Below are 21,655 nucleotides of genomic sequence, written 5' to 3' on the forward strand. Positions count from 1 at the left end.
TCTCTCTAAAATGATGCTTTGCCTGCAAAGGACTAGGGACACATCATCATCAGTTTTAGTTCCTCAGCAAAGCTGATACAGATACAGAGATCAGAGTTTCACATACATGTTAGAGATGGCTAAGTATATAAAGCTTCAAATCTATGTTACAAGGAGAGCCAACATCTATTTTCATCTTGCTGACAACATGAACGATGATGTTTTTATTCTGCTAAACAAAACATTAACAAGGACTGAATTTGAAAATGCAATATTGTCTTTCTTTCTGCATCAATTCAACATTAAACCGCATCTTCTGAGATACTGTTGGGCTTACAGGAAGCTGCAATTTGCTTTCTCAAACCTTCACCATCAGGCTTGATTCTTCCCAGACTACATTTCCCAAGGTGCACTGCAGGAGGAGATCATGCATATCATGAAACATTTAGTAAAATCGAGGATGCCAGTGTAGTAGGAATTCTGGTATCACATCTCTCTCTTTATAACTACATTGCACCCACTCATTTGCTTGCACTTTATAGCAGCCACTATCTCCAAATAACCTAAAAGGCTTTGCAGCACTTGCACCAACAGATGGAGTCAGCTATGTGGACTGAATATGTACTTTATCTACATCATTTAAGCCCTGTCTGCTCTAAGAGAAATACGCTCTTACTTTATTGATGAATCACACCTGCTACCCAAACCACCTATAAGACCACTTCTCCCTCACTAGGAAAACTCTAAATTCAAAATCCTACGTCTACAACTGCCAAATCAGCATGGATCACCAAAAAGATGTTAAAAAGACCACGCAGACCAGCCCTGTTCTGTTCTGTGCAAACAGCCTATTACAGTACCACATTTTGAGTGCTACAGTCTGTAAAGGAAATGACACAGTAATTTCCCATCAAATCAAATAATTCATAGCACAACTTTTCATTGGGAGTATTCTGCATGTATCCTGGAATTTTGCTTTCTGGGAAGACATCAGGCACAGCTGCATGTCTGGTAAATATGTGTTTGTTTTTTACGTATGGGTGTGTGTGAAATTAAATTCAATTTGATTCAATAATACTCTACTGGCATGGCAAGATGGCTAAACATTGCCTAAAAAAAACCCAAACAGACCCTTGAGGTAGCTGTCACCAGCTGGTACAACACATTTAGGATGCGGTTTCATTCTGTATCTGGGGTTTTATCCCATCTATCTATTCACCACTACAGCCCATTTCCCATCTTGCTCAGTCATTTTTAATAGTAACCTGCCATCTGAGGGCACTTCACAACACAACGCACTCTCCTTCTCCAGGGGTCAGGAATACTTTTTTTCCAGGTTTTTTGACAAACACCTTTTATGATTTCTGATGATAGCCAAAAAAATCCTTCTGAAACTCCCTCAGATTTTGCATGCTGAAGCAAAAAGAGTTGCTCCATTTTGTTTTCTCCTATTAGATTTTCTGCTCAGCTGCTATTTTTTTCTTTTTTTTGTCCTTTTTTTTGTCTCCTTGTTTCCGCTTGTAGCTTAGACATTCCTTCTCCATTCAGTGTACCTGTTTCAGCTCTGCATATTCACTGAAATAAAGAAATCTATTAAGATGACAGCATCCAGTCTAGCATCCTGTTGTTTGCATTCATCCTTCCCAGACTTCAGTTATATTGGGTATCATGAGTTACAGAGACAGAATCATAGAATCATGGAATGGTTTGAGTTGGAAGGGACCTTTAAAGATCATCTAGTTCCACGCCCCCTGCAACGGGCAGGGACACCTTTCCACTAGATCAGGTTGCTCAAAGGCCCATCCAGCCTGGCCCCAGGGATGGGGCATCCACAACTTCTCTGGGAAACCTGCTCCAGTGTCTCACCACCCTCATTGTAAGAAATTTCTTCCTTATGCCCAATCTAAATCTACCCACTTTCAGTTTAAAACCATTACCCCTTGTCCTACTGCAACAGACCCTGCTAAAAAGTTTGTCCCCATCTTTCTTATAGGCTCCTTTAAGTACTGAAAGGCTGCAATAAGGTCTCCCTGGAGCCTTCTCTTCTCCAGGCTGAACAGCCCCAACTCTCTCAGCCTGTCTTCATAGGAGAGGTGCTTCATCCCTCTGATCATCTTCGTGGCCCTACTCTGGACTCGCTCCAACAGCTCCATGTCCTTCTTACGCTGGGGGCCCCAGAGCTGGACACAGTACTCCAGGTGGGTTCTCATGAGAGCAGAGTAGAGGGGCAGAATCACCTCCCTTGACCTGCTGGTCATGCTTCTTTTCATGGTGATGAGGATCATAATAGTTTAGAAGAAACCATTATGATCAACTCAACTGATGCTATGTATAACTCAAGCTATATAAATTCTCTGAATTAATTCTTGGGAGTTATTGATGCTGTAGGTATTGTAGCAACTTATATTGCATTTTTGGTCCCACAAAAGTGAACCTATTAGAATAATGGGGCCAAGAAATAATGGCACTGATGTTGCTTTCACATTTGTTCCTCCTGTGCTTCATGTTGCAGCAGAAGGAACACCTCCTGGTTGTGGTGAGACGGCACCTGGGAAATAGGGTCTTCAGCAAGCCATTCACTAGAATGCTCTCCTTCTCCAGAGCTTGCTTTAAGGTGCAGCATAGTCATGCAATTTTTTTCATATTAAGCTTTTACTATCTGATTTGTAAACTTCAGAAACTGAAGCTTCTAGACTCCCCTGTTATGAAGCTGAGCTTTATATAATTCAAGATGCATGCAGTGTTCCTATCTCTGTAATTAAATTTTAGTCTGTTTTTGTTATTTTGAGCACCTTCTGAATTTTTTTTCAAAGAGCTTAGTAGGCATTATGTTGAAAGGATTCTGCTGAAATCATATCCTTTGTTTTCTCATCTTTCATATTTATGGCCTTTGTTTTAAGAATAATTATTTAACTGATATTTGAATTAATGAAATAGACTATGGAAAATCATTAAATTGGTCTGAAAAATCTTATGATTTAGGAAAAAACACACCAGGTTTTTTTCCTGGTTTCTAAGTCTACAGGGTCCACTTGGGACATTTGCAGAGTTTAACGTGAAAGTTCTCAAACAGCAGCCTGCAAGACCATTCGTGGTTTATAAATTAACAGTATCAGTCTCCGGAACCATACTAACCACTAGCATTTTATATACTCATCAGTCAAAAGGCTGATAATGAAATACCCATGGTCCTTGAGAGATTTTGAGAGTTGACAGGGAGTTGTTGGTAAGACTGACCATCTCCTCTATACAGCTGTGGGGATTATGAAATGATTTTTGTCTTACTTTTTTAACACAGAAGCAGGATTTTCACAAGGATTTGACTGGAGATGGGATTTTTTAAGAAAAAATGACAAACACCATGGGACTAACAATGAAATTGTAACAGTTGATAACACTCCATTTTTAAGCTATTTTAACATCTATAAAAAAGAGGAAGCTTCTTGCTTGTTTTTACATTAACTTCTTTAGGATACAGATGTGGTTTTGTGGTTAGTTTTTCACAAAGGAATTCAATTCTTATTTTCATGGGTGATGTTATTATTGGCCAGGTATTTTGCTGTCTTTTTAGGTCTCAGCTGTGTTCTGTTGAAGACTATGGGAGTCCTCCAGCTGTATTCGATGACACACAATCCAGCATGTAGTGAAGGTGATAAAAATAGTTTTCTCATATTACAGCTTAAGGAGAAACCTCTTCTAGTACCTGGGGCTAAGGACATTCCTCCTATCCACCCCCTCTTCCCAGTTCCTGGGCAGCCCCATTCAGCTACATGGGAGAAGGGACTCGCAAGTCTTTTTCAGAGGGACAGACTTGGCTTGAAAAATATATCAGATTAGTATTTGCATGTCAGGGACCCAAGACCACATTTTCACATCATAACTATATGCAAATGTTTTTATTGCCTGTAATAGCCAGTTTAGCACCTTGAGGGCCAAAAGTTGCACAACACTACTCTTCAGCTACAGCTATAACTATATACTATGCTACATACCATATAGCTACGTATACACAGTAAGAGAGCACCAGGGCTGGTAAGCAAGAGGTGTCTGAAGTGCTGGGTTCTGGCAAAAGCAAAAAGCGAAGGAGAACACCAGCAGGGACAGTGGAGCAAGGTTTTATTTCCATTCCCTGCACCTCAAGTCATGCCAGCCACAACACGTCGCTATTTACAGCAAGTATTTGTAGCTGCCGTGCCGTTGGGCAGCCCTGCATCTGCCAGCAGGGTCTCACGTGGCATCATGTCATGGTACCGTGAATTTACTTAAGAAACTTGGGGTTTGTTTCCAAAGTCAAGGGCTTCCCTAAGTCAAACCGCTAGTTCCCGGAGGCCTGTGATGTCTGCAGGCTATGCAGCCATAGTGCAAGCGTGCTGCGGGTGTCCAGGATCACCCTGATGAAACAGGTACCAGCCGTATCACCACATGCACACACCAGCACCCATCCTCTGCTGGGAACAGGACAGGTTAGCATAGAAATCCACCCACGGCCTCCCACACGACTGCTCCGGACAGAGGAGGGTACCGCCCACCTATCTCCAGCGCTAGAATTATTCTGGGTGCTACCAGCGCCAGCAGTAACCACTACGCTGGGCAGGCACAGGGCATTTGCTGCACTGAAAATACACCGGAGCTACTATTTTACCTCACGTTTTTGTCTGCCCGCACGTTTCACCGTGCGGGGCCGGCGGTGCCCACCGCGGGGGCACATGCCCGAGGACCGGCGGCCCGCGGGGTGGCGGCTGCGGGCCGGGTCGTATGCCCTTCCGCCCTACCAACCGCAGCCCTTTCTCTAGAGGGCTGGCACAGCCCCGCAGCGAGCCCCCGCGGGAGCCAGGCCGGGTTGCGGCGGGGAGCGGCGGGGAGGGGGCCGGCGGTGGGAGGGGGGCGATAGCCGGTCGGGAGCCGCTCTGCACCGCCCCAGCGCCGGCGACCGCACAGGTGCTGCCGCAGCCCGTCGCCATGGGAACCGCGCGGCGCGGCGGGGGGAGGCGGTGCCGAGGGCGCGGTGGCCTTGCCCGGCCGGCCCCCCCCCCCCCCCGCGAGTGGGAGTGAGGAGCGGGTGTGTGTGCGTGTGTGTGTGTGTGTGTCCCGGAGGTATTTCGCCGTTACCATAGGAACAGGCGGGGGGAGGTGATAGCGGCATGGCCGCACCCTCTCCCCGCTCCCCCCTCCCCCCTCTCCCGTGCCCTCAATGCCAGCCCGGGCCCTGCATCAGTTAAGGGAGCCGCAGCGGCGGCGGAGCCGGCACCGGGCTGGGGCGGGGGGAAGCAGCGGTGCAGCCCTCGCCCCGGCCCCCCACCCCCTCGCCCCTCAGAGCAGCCCCCGCACCCAGCTGGCGTCGCGGCCCGGGCTGCCTCCCGCGGGGCGGCCCCGGACCCCGGGACGCAGCCCCCGAGGGGCGGCCCCGGCAGATGGCGCCTCCGCAGCCGCCGCCCCCCCACTGTCCCCGGCAAGGTGTGCCCAGGGAGAGGCGCTGCGGCGCGGCGGGCGGCAGCCCCGGGGGACACCCGCGGACTGTGCGGCGCGGGGAGAAGAAGGGGGGAAACAACCACCACCACCACCACAACACCCCAAGCCCGCCCGGCGCGGCGGTTGTTTACGGCACCATATGGCTGCCGGGGGAGGGGTGAAGGAAATGTCTGCCGGCTGCCGAACCGCTGCGCTCGTTATGTCCGATGCAGTCACGGTCACCGCGCCTGCCGCCAGCGCCCGGCCCGCCGCCTCCCGCCCGCAGCCCCGGGGCGGGGAGGGGGGGGCACACACACGGGCTCTCACCGCCTCAGCTTCCATCGCACACAGATTTTGGGGTACGGCATGCCCCAGAGCGGAGGGACCCAGGGGTCCCTCAGTATTGCAAGGGATGGTTTGAGCTCCAGGGAATAAACAGATAGTGGTCTGGGCTGCTCTTGTGTTGCCGGTGAGGAAAAATTCAGCCCCTTCCCCAAAAGTCTGTGTCTATTTCTGTTAAAATCTATGTATATGCTCTGTGTAAAGATGAACGTATGTGATATAGCTCTGTTTTGAACTGCAACACTGCAGTGCTTGAAATGTAAAAGGAAAACGCAAACTGAAAACGTCGACAGTGTTTTTTGTGGCGTGGTTTGAGATGAAAACCTGACCCATTTCAGGGCATCTCTGTTTATCGTTGACAGGTATTAAGAGTTGGGAATTGAAGTTCTGGGCATCAAACGCTCCAGCGAGATCCACAGTGATGAATGCTATTTTTATTTCGAGTGAGGCAGTCATTCATTTCAGAGTAATCCTTGCTGCGCGGTGCTGATGGAGGCACGCTCGGTGCAGCGCATACTGCCTCTGCAGAGCTTTCTCGGCTAGGGGCAGGGGAAATGCTTTGAAATGGCTTATGTCTTTCCTCTCAATGATTCATAAGATAGGTGCTGAACCTCGGCGTTATTAGAGAGATAAAATCCACAAGCTATGGGGCCTGATAATAGGCAACTATACTGCTATCCATATTACCTTGTAAAATTGAAGTATTGATTTTTTTAAAGCATGGTTTGCTACTTAGCAGACCGATCCCACTACTATTGTAGTTAGTGAGATTTTGCTATTGACTTTAGTGGGAACAGTTTTTTGCCTTTAAAATGGTCTATTTCACATTATTATGGTAATGTCATTCAGCAATTCTTAAAATCGGCTTTCTTGGCCTTGGACATTTTAAAATATGAATGTACAAATGATTTCAGCTCAACTTAGTCACCTAATTTCTGCTCATGTCATGTCCGAAGTTTTGTTTAGATAAATAAGATAGATAACTTATTGTTCCAGATGGTTGTGGGTGGATTGGACCTGATAGGTTCTCCAGTTACATGTTTTTAAGGGGTTTTTTGTTTGTTTTGGTTATTTCAATTTTAGAGAAGCCTAGATTTAGAAACCCTCTCTTGTGTGCAGCTTAGACTGCATTTGGTTGCTCACCAAAATAGCATGGCTTCCAAAGAAACATTAACAATATTAAAATGAAGCCAGGACAACTGATGTTACACAAATGGGCTGATCCTGCTGCCCATAGATAATATACATTTGAATCTTGGCACCTGCTGTTGGATTGGCATTCAAAAATTAGAAACAGCAGGCCTCGAGGTCTGGAAATAAAGGCAACATAAGGAAAAAACCTGCTTTGTGCCTATTAGTAAATAATAATCTCCAGCAGCAAAGACAAATGACGAGGATTGAGGAAAATGCATAGCGCTGCGGACATCAAATAGATATTGGGGCTATGACACAATGGTGAACACATTCAAATTCAAATCGCACGGCGTATCTAGCACCTATATTAATTATTTGCATATTTGTATAAAGACAAGCTTTTTAGTGTCTAGCAAGATCCTGCTTAGCTACTTTCTGCTATATATCATGCTGTGATACTCCAATGTTGACAAATAAATTCCAATTTGAAATAAATGCTGGGGAATATATATAGAATTTGTTCAAAATTTTGCTGAAATTAAATTCAGCAAAATGAAATGAAACCAAACCATCACGTTTCATCTTTCTCACATTTTACAGACAGTTTTAATTGTTAGGTAGTTAATATCTTAAGGTTGTTCTGTGTTTATAGGTGGCCAACAGCTAAGCTTAGCTCCATAAATGCTGGTTTTGAAGATCAATAGTAGTTTTATTACCAAATTAACAGGAAGCATCAGCCTTCATTTACCTGGTTTACTTCATCAGCTTTATTATTATTATTATTATTATTGTGAAGTATATAGTATGTGTTTCCTGGGGTTATTTTACTTTCCCCAGCCTCCACCTCTCTCAAAGCTGCCTTTCTTGCTTTAGGATGAGCACACGGGGAGCTATTAAGCCAAAGTTTGTTTATACTTGATTTGCTTTAACACTTTCCTCCATTTGTTCTCTCATCTCACTTTTCTTCCACTCTTATTAGAGGCAAGATTTCTCTAAAGCAAATATAGTTCAAAGAGACGGGGAAAAGGGAAAGAGATCTGAATTCTCCTCATAGCATATGTCCTAATGCAATATCCGTAGGAAAGGGAGAATACTTAAAAACAAGCAAACAAACCACCTAAAGAGTGTAATTGAGGATAAGTGTGTGTGTTGTGTATGTTTAGTTGGGAAGGGGAAAGGAGGAGAGGTGCGCTTTTAATCCACTTAAATATATAGCGAGTTTAAAGGACTAAGCTCAAGCTTGTTCTCCAGTTTTGTTTTTCCCTCCCTGAGCAATCAGAATATGTGGATTTCTACAAGGGAGATCTGTCTGTACAGTGCGTTGCAATGAATGCAACTCTGGCATGGCAGAAGATTATAACCAACGAGGTGGGAGCAGGGTGCTGCTAGTATTACTTTACAGCTGAATTTGGCCTTGCTGTAATTAAACCTTTCTAGATATTCTTACACTTTTTATAAACAAGTTGATGCACTTACTAAGCACTGGTCTAGAACATTGGAAGATATACTGTGGCAAAACCAGATAGCAGTTAGAGGTAAATTATTCTTTACAAGTAGAAGAACTTTATCTGAACATATCCTATTGAGAACTCGGTCATTGCCACCCAGGCAATCAATACCAACTGATCAGGGTATTGAGTGCACATGGTGGATCCTTTGCGGGTGGACTCCTCGCCTGGGCTCTGGCCATTGTAAAGGCTAAGCATCGCCCAAGGACTTCATTATGTCTTCAAAACAGGGGCATAATCTATGTGCCAAAATAATGATTCACAGACCTTCTGCTGGTCCTATCCCAGGAGGGGATTTCATCCAGCGCAATTTAGGATGACAGAACCGGTCCTTCAAAGCCTCACAGATTTCACCAGCTTGTCTCCTTCCAACTTCCTATAGCTACAGTTTTTCAGCTCTTTTGTAGGTCTGTTAGTTCACTCTTTGGATCTATTAGGCAAATTAACAATTCACTTTAAAACACTCTCACAGAACCATCTCTGTTGTACTTTATTTGCTTGCTTTCAAATTACAGCAAGAATGATAATGCAAATTTGTTAAATTTTTTGAAGTCTGTATATGTGAAAATTTTCCTGACTTTACATTTATTAAGAATTAAATTTTTTTTTTAAATCTGGTAATTACCTATAAATTAATTAAAGTTCAATGATAAGGAGCAGAAAAGACATAGTTCATTAGAATTCTATTAATTAAATTGTTCTACTTATTATTATTAATAAAATTTCACCCACTTTCACCTATTTAAGAATGCTTTTTCCTACTCAGGTTTTGAAAACAGTCATTTTGGATCAAGTTGAAAATATAGGGGATCAAGTAGGCATACAGGTAAAACAGTTTTTTCAGTTTCACAGTTTCCTCAAAGTCCAATGTATCCGGCCAAAATTGGGCTGATGTGAAGATAATAATTTTAAAATTTGCTATACAGAAGGGCAGTTAAAAAGGAAGAAAGTTTTATTTTAACCAGCTTTATTCAGCTCTAGATCTAGCTTTATTTATATTGCTTTATTATTTGCTTCGGTGCAAATTTAACTCCATGGAAGCTCACCATATGCTCAGTTCAGCTCTCAGTGACACCAAAGCAATGATAACGAGGCCTTGTGCACTGGTAAAACAAAGCCAAGGATTTGTGTAGGTTTTCTAAAAAAGCAGAGTCAAAGTCCAATGAGTTTACAATATACATGTTTTTGGGAAGTTCTGGGTTTTGCTGCTGCATCCATACAGAACTTATTATCCCATCTCCTTCTTGAATAAGCCCAAATTGAGATAAAAAGGGGTAAATAGATGTGGTCTGTCTGAATTACAGGTTTTAGAAGGATGCCTGGAATTGGAATACAGCACTCATGAAAAGAAAGCTGAGCTGTTTGCTCGCCACGAATGACATACTTTAGTATTATGGCAACCGTGGCCATGGGGCTTTGCTGAACTCTCAGAATATAAAATGATAAAGGTTGTCAAAAGATCTCATAAAAAAAAATAATGACTATGTCTAGATTAAGGGAGAAAAGAATGAGTTACATTCTTCATTGTTTTCCACTGCCGTTTCTTGAGAAATGCAATGGGACGAGTCATCTAGTTAGATATATGCCACACTTGCTGGGCAGACTGGTCAAAACCAAAGTCTTCCAGAAATTGTCATCATTTGAATGAGCTAATTTCCTCTCATATTTGCAATTAATTCTCTAATACGTCCTTTCTGTTTTTCTTTTCTTCCCACCATAGTAAAAGTTTGGTAATAGTTGCAACAAGCTTCCAAAAAACATAAAATCCTAGCACAAGTAGGCAAAAATATGGAGGTGAAATCAGCACATTACTTCTCATCACAAGTGGAGTAAATTGGAAAACAGAGGTGGTTCATCACAAACTTTCTGTGTAAATCACTGTAATCTCATGCACTGGTCCACATAGGATAGTGTTGGAGCTCAGAAACTTTATGGTCTCCTTCCTTCCTCCAGACTAGTAATATCACTACAGCAACAGGCCATAGAAATGGCTACAGTCAAACTGACCAACCAACTATCTAGTCCCAGTCTGCAGTGGTATCTGCAAAACATGTTTCAGAGATCAGTAATGAGCAAATAAAGAAATAAATCTCTAAAGAAAATACGGCGCATTCAGATGCATTGTGCAATAATGACTGAATTATTTTCCTCTGCTAGCTTCAGCCAACCTAAGAACACATACCTAAAACAATAATCTATCCATGACACAACAGCATGAAGGCTGAGACCGCCAGCAACACTAAAATCCAGCACAAAGGGGATGGGAAGATGCTGGGATTTCACCACACTCCACAAGTCTTTCCTTGTGTTGACTGTATGGGCTGGAACGTGACTAACCCCGACAGATGCTCTACGGGAAAACACCTGGGGAGACGCTGCAAGATACCGGGTAACGGCAAGGCAGGTGAGTGCCATGACCAGTGCCTGTGCTCCCAGGGGTGCAGAGCAGGAAGGGCAGGAACGTGACCTCGTCCTCACTTCTGCTCCAGCCAGCGAAGCTGAACTGACGTAAAGCGCGTACTACATCCTTAGGAGAGCCACAGAGCTATCATCCTCTTGTAAAATCCTCGGAAGAAATTCTGGCTGAATCAATCAAGAGTTTCTCTCAGGGCTGCAATGCAGACTTTCCATTCCGAACACTATGGGTTATAAAACAATGGCCTAGCTTTGAATTTACCTTTTGAGATGGTTGTCAAAAGAGTCTTAGATGATGGAATAGGACTAAAAAAGGTGGTTGCTGAATTTTCTCTCTCTGCTGTTCATCAGTATTTACACCACACTGTTCCTCTCAGCTTCTTTCTACCTCTTTACATGTCTGTTTTCTACCGTGCATTTTCTCTTAACGTTCATCTTTCTGGGTGATATAACCATTAAAATCTATTTCTTTTGTAAGTACCCCTTTTCTTAGCTCAGTTACCTTCCCCGGACCTTTCATCTGTCATGACCTTTTAGAGATGAGGTAAATACACTAAGCATGTTATTAAAGGCAAGGACATACCATTTAATTAATGAGAAGAGTAAGTTTTCAATATTATCCTTTATACTTTTTCTAATGCTGATTTTTGTTACACTGCTAATGCTTATTGAAGACACACTTATTGATTTGTTTGAAATTATTCCTAAATATTTCCCTTGAGATGTTATACTAATTCTATACATTTTAAATGTGATTGAAAAGCTTGAATTCTCCCTTTCCTTTCAAAAAGCTAATGTCACAATGGCATAAAATGTAAATTATCTGGCAATGGTCTGTAGAGAATTCTGCCTGCCATGATTTCTCCTTCTTTCCTTTGTTATGATATTTCTATTATCCCTCCCAATTCTTCCTTGACTTGCTTCACCTAATTAATTTACATTTCCATCCAGTGTTGAAACCCCTTCATTTGTCTGAGTTTTATGTGTATATATGTATACATATATACTTTTCTGGGTGCACATTGGACTGCATTTGTATAGGTCTCAAACACTTCCGATGGCTTCCCAACTCTTCACCAGCTTTCATTTGTCATCATAGCCAAAGTTTCAACCCTGCTTTAGTAAAGTCAGTATCAATCAGATGGGTTTCATTTCAGAAGGAAGCCAGAACAAAAGTTTCACCTGAGGATTATGTAAAAGACTTCTGAACATGACAGGTTAGAGGAACGTAATTAACCCTTACAAAATCCAAACTAGTTGCACCAACCAGGCATAGTTCATATTGACACTTAACTCTATTTTAAATTATTTTCTTACTGATTTTTTTCTGGTTTTGAAATCTGGTTCATGGGTCTGTCATGCCTACGAACTATCTTTACCACCTTTTTTTTTCTTTCTAGTACATTTTTGGCTATCCTCTAGTATCATTGCCGTATATAGTGGCAAATTATAGATTTTAATAATATTTTAGTTTCTTCATTCTTAAGTTTTTTAGTGTTCTTGGATTTGTATTGGTCCTGGTGATGCACTGCAATTTAGTATCTTCATTTGTGATCATCTTTTTTTTATTCCTCTATTTCTGACCGTTGTTCAGTTTCATCACCTGAAAAATGTAAACCCAGAACAGGTATTTCCTCATCGCCCACAACAGAGAAGATTATACACGCTGAAAAATGAAGTTCTGTGAAACCTTTTTATACTTCTTGTCTTTCCTGTCTGCTGAAACCCCTGGCCATACCTTAGCTCTTCTTCTCTTGATGCCTCTAAATACTTGTATAATTACTTGCTTGTTACTCACCTTCTATCAGCCCAGGGCAGTGAGCATTAGTTCATTCAAAAGTTCGATTTCCCACATGCCAACGCAATGCTGCTTTACCCTACAGATAGGTCATGATGTAGTGGCAGCTACTTCAGCTCTGGATCTGCCTCCAATGGAAGTTTTCTACAGAATCCACCTGGCAGTATTGCTAGCGGTATGTATGAGTCCAGAGGCAACAAGAGGCAACAAAGACAGCAGTCACAAGACGTACTCATTTAAAAATTGTACGGTGAGTTAGAGTCATAAATCATTCAAGTGCAAGTCATTTCACCCCCTAAATTTTCTTAAATACAGGCAAAATGTTATCACATCCATCTTTTGTTGTATTAAAAACTTTGGGGTAACAAAGTGTACAAAACTTCCAGACACACAGATCTTACTAGCAATATAATATATATAACCTCTCATTTCCCAGAGGAGCTTAATTACAGGCTCTTAAGTGAAAAAAGGTTGAATGAGTTTCATCCTAGGCTCAAGCAGGTCATTTAATAAAAATTGGCCTTCCAAGTCTATACCGAGTACTTATTTCTGAAAAAAAGTCTTTACTTGAGGTTAGCTCTAACATAGATCAGATTTATTAAGTAAAATGTTCACTATAGATAGTCCCTTAAGTTGAAGAGTATCCACATGTATGACTAAATGGTTCAAACCCTACAATTCAATTTCAACAACTAGCTTTAATCCCTGCAGAGGCACATAGTAACTGTCAGGTTTTGCAGCTTGCAGAGTTATTGAATAAGCAGTTAGAGGCCTGTACAACTATCTATGATAAAGTTGATCATCGCTAAGAAAATCCATTTGCATCCAGAAGAATGCTCAACGCTGTAACTTGTAGCAAGTCTTTCCTGGATATTGGCAATGCCTGCCTGGATATTTTATGTTTATAAACCATTAAAAAATACCTCGCTAGTGGAAATGTAATGTTTTGATTTTCATCTATTTAAATAGAACAAAAAGGTAATTTAAAAAATCTGCAGGATCACTTTCATCGCTGCTGCAGGACAATGAAAACAACTCTCAGGCATCAGCTAGTATCTCCTGAGTTTTCTAAAGTCAGAGGGGCTTCTGGCAGATTTAAAATGACATATACAAGATAAAAACATATTTTACATCCTGGAAAGCTCTACTCATTTTGGAGGCTATGTAAGGAACAAAAGATTCCTGTGATGATCTGTGGTGCATGGGAGGCTGCAGAATGTGGTAGGATCCTGCTGGAGAGTGTTTCCTGCCACGCTGTCTCATAATCCTTTTCCACATCTACCTCATTTATCTCTCTCTTCGACATTTGCCCTGCCTGTTTTGTTCCTCTTTTACCAGCAAACTCTCAACAGGTGTATCCTGCGTACAGGGAAAGATCGGGACCCAAATAGCTTCCTTCAGACCAAACCCAACAGCTGCTGGTTGCCTCCTTTCAACAGCAGACCAAAACTCACGGTTCAATGTCAGCCACTTTTAATTTATTTCTGTAGCGTAAAATGCAATTTCAATCATTAACCCCCACATTCGTCCAGCACTAGCACTAGCCCTCTTCCCCCAGCCTGTGTTCATGATAAGCTCTCTCTACATGAAGTCTTTCTGTGTATGTGTGTAGTCTCTCCGGATTGTATCTCCTTTCTGTGTAGAGTGTTGAGCAAGAGCAATGGTGATCACCTCAAAAGTTAGGGAAAGAAACTATCTCCGTAAAAAGAGCAGAAGTCCCACTATGCTGTACTGAAGCATATCAGCCTATTCTAGCAGTAACCTGCCTCAAATGCCTGCTTATTTCTCACCAATCACATAGCTGTGTAGCCACAGAAACAACACTCGGTACCACTGACAAAAATCAGGGCTGAAGTGCCTGAGCCGGAGTTCCTACCATGCTGCATCATGACTGAATCCAGCACAGCTTCACTGATGAGAGGCTCAGGGTAAGACACTGAAGAACCAAGTTCACCCTCACCTCACTCTTCTCGGCAAACCTTCACAGCAGCATGAAAATTAAACTGGGAGGTCTTATTTTGGATCACTGGAAAGATTTGGGCTTTCAAGCTACAAGCCTGGCCTTTACCAGGCGATAGCACTAAATCTGTCGTCCTGTCTCTCACTATATGCAGGTATATATGGGATGGATATAACAGTAGTAGCTTTTGTTATGGTATTGTTACACCTATTCAGCGTTTCTAAAGTAACGATAACATTTTCTAGTTTTACAGAGGACCCCTTTTAAATGTGCCCTTTTAAAAAATTTGCTCTCTTTGGCTCATGTTTCTTTGGAAAATTCTAGCTCAACAGTGTTACCAAGAAATCTCAGATCCTCCTCTCCCTTTGCCTCTCTCTCACACACACATGTGGAGATGGCATCTCACATATGGCCGCTTTAACATTTTTAAATTCCAGGACAGAGTTATTCTCTTTATTCATGAACACTTCGTCGAATGCCTGCATTAAGAGTTGCCAACTAAACGGCTTTTGTTCCATCTGCTATGACCATTTTCCAGCACTGTCTGTCTGATTCACCAGCCTCCCTCCTCACAGAGTCCATCGGGAGGTCAGCAAACGGCAGGGCAGAGGCTGCGAGTACCTGGAGGAGACGAAGTTCTTCAGACCTGAACAGGGGTTAAGGAAAATGTGGTGGGCAGTTAAAACAGGACCGATATGGCAGGGATCAAATACCACTTCTGAGCCTGGAAGGTGTATTTAATGGGACTGTAAACTACTGCAGAATTGTACCTTGGGATAAATTATAGCTCACCCTCAGCATCACCTTTCTGTGGTACTTACTGCCATTATGTGTTGGCAGTTCAGTAAGCTACAGAGCAACCAATATATATTTGACAAACTCTTTTATTCATTTTTTGTATTGATGGCTACAAAAATGGGGAGAAATGCAATGAAGTAAAGCTGCATATTTTCAGATTGCTATAAAATGCCCTAAAATAAAATGAACAATTCAAAACATAAGATAGTTTAAAGCACCATATTTTGACATAGAAACTATTTATACTGTGATCTGTTTCTTCTGTTGTTCATAAACAAAGTAATTTGTATAAAATCAAATGAACCATAAACTCATACATCCATCTACTATTCTTCATCACCAACAGAACAAGAGGTAGGCTGGGTTACACCCTGTTCCATAGAACTGACTGGCCTATAATTTTAAGCCCTACATCCTGTAATCAGATTCAGTAGTACAGCCCTGCACCTGCAGAGAGCCTCACTGGCCTGCTAGCAGCAATCCAAGAGCTAGCAGATTCTCCTGGAGGTTCTAAAGATTTAATTAAACTGAACAAAATTTGGTTTCTGAATGAAAGTTCATTCTATGCTTATAGATGGAAAATATAAAAGACATGGGAAAATTCATACATTGGGCTTGTGATTTCATTAAAGCTCATGGAGTCATTCCAAATTAAGAAAGACATAAAAGCAGTCCAAACTTGGCCTTTGAGGTTATATTCTATTAGTTTGCTAATGCCATGTAAATTCTATATTTGAGATATATCCTGCAATCATTTTGGCCCTTCTTTTTTAAAGGAAAGTTCTGCTTAGAATCTGCTGATAGAACTTGGGCCATTATTTTATAATTTATTTTTAAATCCAGACTGCTTTTAGGACCCATATTTGTGTCTATGGACAATATCAAGCAAGAGAAAGAAAACTGGTGAAAAGAAATTTGTTTTCAAGTTGCCAATCAATAAATAGTTCCAGTTAAAGAGCTATGCAGAAAATACACACAAAAAATCCACTATAAAAATCATATATACGATTGGAAAATATACTAGACTAGAAATATTAGTTCCACACATCCTTATGGATTCTGAGTACCGCCCATTAAAAGTCGATACTGTCAGCCCTTTGGGCTGTTGGCCTAACACATTTATACAATGTGTCTAGGCTAGGCACAATTTCACTACTTTCATAAAGTGCAGCTTGCGCTTAATGAAAGAAAACCTTTGACAATAACAGTAGCAATCTGGAAGTTGCAGGAGTGAGATACTCACTGGGTTGCATATAGGAATACCTTACTGTGTGCTGTCCCACCTCTGGACCTAAAATGGCTGTTTTGTAGGGGACGTTGTTGCCTGGTGACCAAAAGTGCATCTCCTAGGCCACAGAGGGATGTGAACATTCAGAAATTGATTTGTTCCTGTTGTTCTTGAGGAGACCATAGCCGTAAAATAGATTAAGCCAGCACATAATCATCTATGCATTCTCCTTGCTGGCATGCATAAATGTGATACTGAAGATAGGCCTGTGATTTTGAGCTACTTACAACCAGGCAAGGGAAAAACAGAATAATACCTGGTGCGCTACTGCCCACAGAATATGAAAGTAGACCAAGCCTCAGCTACTGTGAGACTGCAAGACACCCCTGCTTCAATTAAGTCTGTGTTGTACATGTAGCCTGTTCCGGTGCAACCTCCCAGTTGCTATCAGACTCTCTTTCTTTCATTAGAATCAAGTAGTTAATTAGCCCCAGCCTGTCCTCTCTCCTTCTCTCTTTCCCTTTAACGCAGCAGTAATGATGTCTAATTACCAGCAGCAGTGGATTACAGCACCATCAGGAGCAAATCTCTCTGGCTGACAGCAAAGCTGAGCAGCAAATCGTAAAGCTTCAAGGAGAGAATAATTCCTAATGAAGTATTTGAATATTTGCTTATTTTTGACCAGCTTGTGACTGTAGAGTCCAACTTGTAATTTCATCCATCCTGTTACTGCAGAGGGAGCGCTCATGCTGCCAGCAGTGATTAATTTTAAATTGAAATTACCTTTACCTATGGTGAGATCAAGTGATGGATAAGAAGAGGGAGAGGATGAGGGAGAGATTCAGAGTTTGGGGATCTGTGACTGTTTGTGGCTCTCTTTCTGTGGACTGGATGAGCTCAAATGTATGGGATAACGAGAGAGAAAAACAAAACAGTGGGGATGTTTCTAAATGGTCATAAATTAATAAACTCTGTTAAATAATTAGTAAGAGTTAAAGAAATGAGAGAATGAGCTTTTAAGGCTTACCAACAATTACTGTCTGATGAAAAGCCAGTCTTTCCCTATGTAACTTATCATTCCTGGCTGGGTGAAATCCTAGGGCTCTTGAAGTCAACAGAAGCTTTGCCACCGGCTTTCTCCAGGCCAGGGGCCGCATCCCTGTTCTGTCAAATGGGTTGTTTCAGAGCCTTCAGCTTCTCACAGGCTCTGCCCCTGCCCTGGCAATAGCTTATCCAAACCATGGCCACCCCGGGTCTACTGAAATGCTCTTCTGCCTTTTGTGCTGGGGTAGTGACACCAAATTCATGGTTTTAGGAGGGGACGGCATTTGTTTCTCAGAGCTGAATGTTGTATGAGAGTGCTGAGTCTCACCTTTTCTCATTCATGTTGGACAACAGATTTATGTTGGTCAGCAGGAGGAAGGAGGAAATTTTACCTAAAGGCAAGACCTTTTCCATAAGGTTTTATATGTCATTGTTGAAGTAACATACAGATATTCTGAAATTGCTTACAGATATGTCATACTAACTTGCCTTCCTTGCTTTTATTAGGATGCCTGCTTCATTGCTTAAAATATCTAAAGATAGTTATTTCTGTATGAATATTAATACATACATGCATATATAGGGTCCTACAGAGACATTCACAGTGGAGGCTATGATACTGCAAATGAACAAAGAGAAGACCAGCAAGGCACTCGACCTCTGACTGAAATCTCTGAAGAAAAAAAAAAAAAGAGAAAAATTTTGAGTATTTGATTTGAAAATAAAATAGAAGAAGGGATGCAAGGCGGGACTCCAGGCTTTCATGGCCTAGCAAAGGTGAGAGAAAATAGACAAGTTAATCACCACTGCATCTGGTGTTTCAGAGCCCCAGAACAGCACTTAATTTTTAAATTCCACCTTGTAAATTTAAGGTTAGCTTTTTTATTTAGTAGCGTAGTCCATGTAATTCTAAAAAATACTGAGTTTGCTTACAGTTTTGAACTTGTAGTGAAAACGATAATCTTAGAAATAAAAGATTGTGCCTACTGGCTCTCCAAAATTATTATTCTGGTAAGCAGAGGAGATATTAAAAAATACCAACCTAATTGGAGACTTCTGCTTTAGAGAACGTTTACATTCTGAATTTTATCTACAGTACCTGCTGTGGTCAGAGATCAGCAATCAGTCCTCTAATGGTAGAACAGAAATCCGCCAAATTACCTAAATCTATAGGCGGACCTAGAACGCTTTGATGAATAAAACCCATAGAGAGGGAACAAACTCTGTCCAGAGCTTCCTTTCACTTTCAGTCTTCATATTTGTAAACTCCTTAAAATAAATTTCCCACCTCTGCCTCCTCGCAGCCATGACGGCGATGATGACAAGGGGGCAAATATGAGCCGGCCCCCGGGAATGCCCAGGTTTTACGACTTCAGCGAGGCAGAGAGAGGCAGATTTCCCCGGCAGCCTACGTCACAACCCAACCCAGAATACTTTCCAAGAAGCTCCCTTTGCTGCGCCACCCAGCAACCTTCCCGTTAGGTCAGAATAAGCTGCCACTCCAAATAAAAAAAAAAAAAAAAGAGAGAATATTGCTTATCCAAGCCAAATGCCCAGGCAGGAATATTTTTAATTGCCGGGTTTCCTTTCTCAGCTCCCCCTCCCCGCCCGCCCCACGCACAGACAAAAGCAGCTTAGCTTGCCTGACCTACAGCATAAGAAGTAAGAATAATGATACGTTAAGAAGAGTTCAATAGGCAAAACCTACTTGCAACCAACAGTCCCCATCTTCTTAAATAGGCAAATCTGTCGCTCCTGCCACCACCGAGCATAATAGCTCTCCCGCTGCCAGACCTGCGCCGAGCTCTGCGGCTCCCGCGCCCGCCGGGGATGCCGCGCTAGCCTAGCGCATCCCATGGAGCTTTTAAGCCTTATGGCTGCGAGACTCGTGCCACCCCAGAAAGAGGAACAAAATAACACCCTTCCTTCTTCGGTCATGCGGAACCCTCTCTCCCTTTGTTGAGCATCCTCTCTCCCCGCCGCCGATCGCAGCCGGCGCTTCACAGCCAGGCAGGCACATTCCGTGCCGCCCGGCGGCTCAAGGGTTGCGGGCCAACAATAAAAATAAAAAATAATGATAAAAATAAAGGGGAAAAAAATCACAACTGATATCCCGGGGAAACACACACACACACCCCCCCCCAAATCACGGACCGGCGCCGCGCTTGGCTCGGTGCCAGGCAGGCTACCCCCGCGCGCTACCGACCAGCCCGGCCGGCGGCGGGGGCCGCTGCCCGGGGCGGCGGGGCCCGGCACAATGGCCGGAGCGGCGGCGGCGGCGGCGGGACAATAGCCCACCCCAAACCCTCCGCGGCGGCCCGGGGAGGGACGGGGGGACGAGGAGGAGAACGACACGGACCCGGCAGGGTGTGTTGTGCGCACGATCGCTTTAAATAAAAGGACCCACAAAGAGCTCGGCGGTGTGTACTGTGACAGGCAAACGCGACATGGTGATGATGACTTGGGGGAAGAGGGAGGAAGGAGCCAACTGTGGCTGCGGCTCCCCCTGTGCCTCTCGCTCCCGGAGCGGGCTGCAGCAGCCGACATAGAACAAGGAAGACAATTCTCTACTAACCGTGGTTTTGACTGGCACGTACAGCACTTGCTTCCCTCCTCCAGCACCACCACTGACCTCGTCCGAGTTGCCGAGCTGGAAGCCTTTAGATTTGACCCAGAATTTGAATTTGGCATTATCCGTGGAGCTCGACTCGGAGCCGTTCAGGAGCTGGACGATCCGGTCGTATTTTTTACGGGTCACCGTCTTGGTTTTTCCTGAGTCCCCGTAAGTCCTGAGACACCAGTCTTGAAACTGGCGGTACATGTCCCGGTCGCTGCTCTCCATAATCTCCTAGTACACACACGCACACATGCACACGCCGGGGCGCACACACACACACACACACACACGCGCGCACACGCCGCCCCGAAGCGGGCCGGGGTGCGGGGCCGGGCCGCCCCGCCGCACTTTGCACCTGTTCACCCAGCGCTCATGAAAAATGCATCCACCTCCGAGCCGGAGCGAGGGAGGTCCCGGTGCAGGCAGATCCCAGCGGGTTTTTTTTTTTGTTGTTGTGGTGGTGGTGATGGTTCGGGAGGGTGGGGGGGCGGGAGGGGGATGGGTGAGGGGGGGCAGCAATCAATTCAATAGTGTGGCAATGTTCTCCTTCATTTTTTTTTTTTTTTCCCACAGGAGGCAAAACGGGTCTGGTTGAGGCTCCTCTTATCCTTCCACTGTACGTGATCGGTCTCTTTAATAATTGTGCAAGGCGGGACTATCCCACTGGCTCCAGCAGCGTCTTACCCGGAGAGGGTTCGGGTGGATAAATAATTAAAATCCTATCCCTCGGCTTAGCGAAAAGAAAATATTCACTCGGATCTTTCTTCTTTTCCATACATCAGCTGCACCCGCATTCACTCTGGGTAGTGCAGGTGGAGGAAAAAAAAATAAATAAAAAAAGGAAAGAAGAAAAAAAAAGCCCACCCTCCTCCGCGCCGGCAGCCCTCGGCCGCCTTCTCGCAAGGCTTCTGTCGCTGTCCTGGCGGGCTGTGCCTCTCCCTGAAGCCGCCTCGCCCCGCAGGATGGAGGAAGCACTGAAGGGCAAACTGGTCTCTTTGCTCCCCCTTTATTCCACGGCTGGGCGGCTTTTCTTTAGATATCCCCGCTCCGGGCATGAAGGTACTGGAAAGAAAGTTCTTACCTGCTATTTTCTAAGCCTAATACATCCGATCCGCGTTTTAAGTACCTTTTAATTTAAAAATATAATAATAATGGTCTGTGAGCATTTCACTTCCTCATATTCAGTCCCATTGAATTTTCAGATGTCCTTTTAGGAATTTTCCTCTATTTATTTATATCCCAGCAGATGAAGGAAAAAAAAAAAAAACAAAAACAAACCACCAAACCAGGTATATAGGAGATAGGCTCGGATATTGGACCAGAGGAGAGAGAGATCAGTCCCAGGAGGATGTTGGTACAGGAAAGGAGGCGGCTCTCAGTTGCC

The 21,655-nt window shown here is 43.5% G+C and overlaps 1 protein-coding gene across 4 annotated transcripts in view; it reads right to left on the reverse strand.

Moving 5' to 3' along the window:
* The window catches only part of NOL4 (nucleolar protein 4), a 203,645-nt gene extending 183,149 nt beyond the window's left edge, over positions 1–20,496 (reverse strand). For all 4 annotated transcript variants that reach the window (XM_068396614.1, XM_068396613.1, XM_068396611.1 and 1 more), the window contains exon 1: positions 20,230–20,496. In XM_068396614.1, coding sequence (XP_068252715.1) covers positions 20,230–20,496 — 267 coding nt within the window. The remainder of the gene's footprint in view (positions 1–20,229) is intronic.
* Between the last annotated feature and the right edge of the window lie 1,159 nt (positions 20,497–21,655).

Source organism: Nyctibius grandis, chromosome 3 (genome assembly GCF_013368605.1).
Source record: "Nyctibius grandis isolate bNycGra1 chromosome 3, bNycGra1.pri, whole genome shotgun sequence".
NCBI lineage: Eukaryota > Metazoa > Chordata > Aves > Nyctibiiformes > Nyctibiidae > Nyctibius > Nyctibius grandis.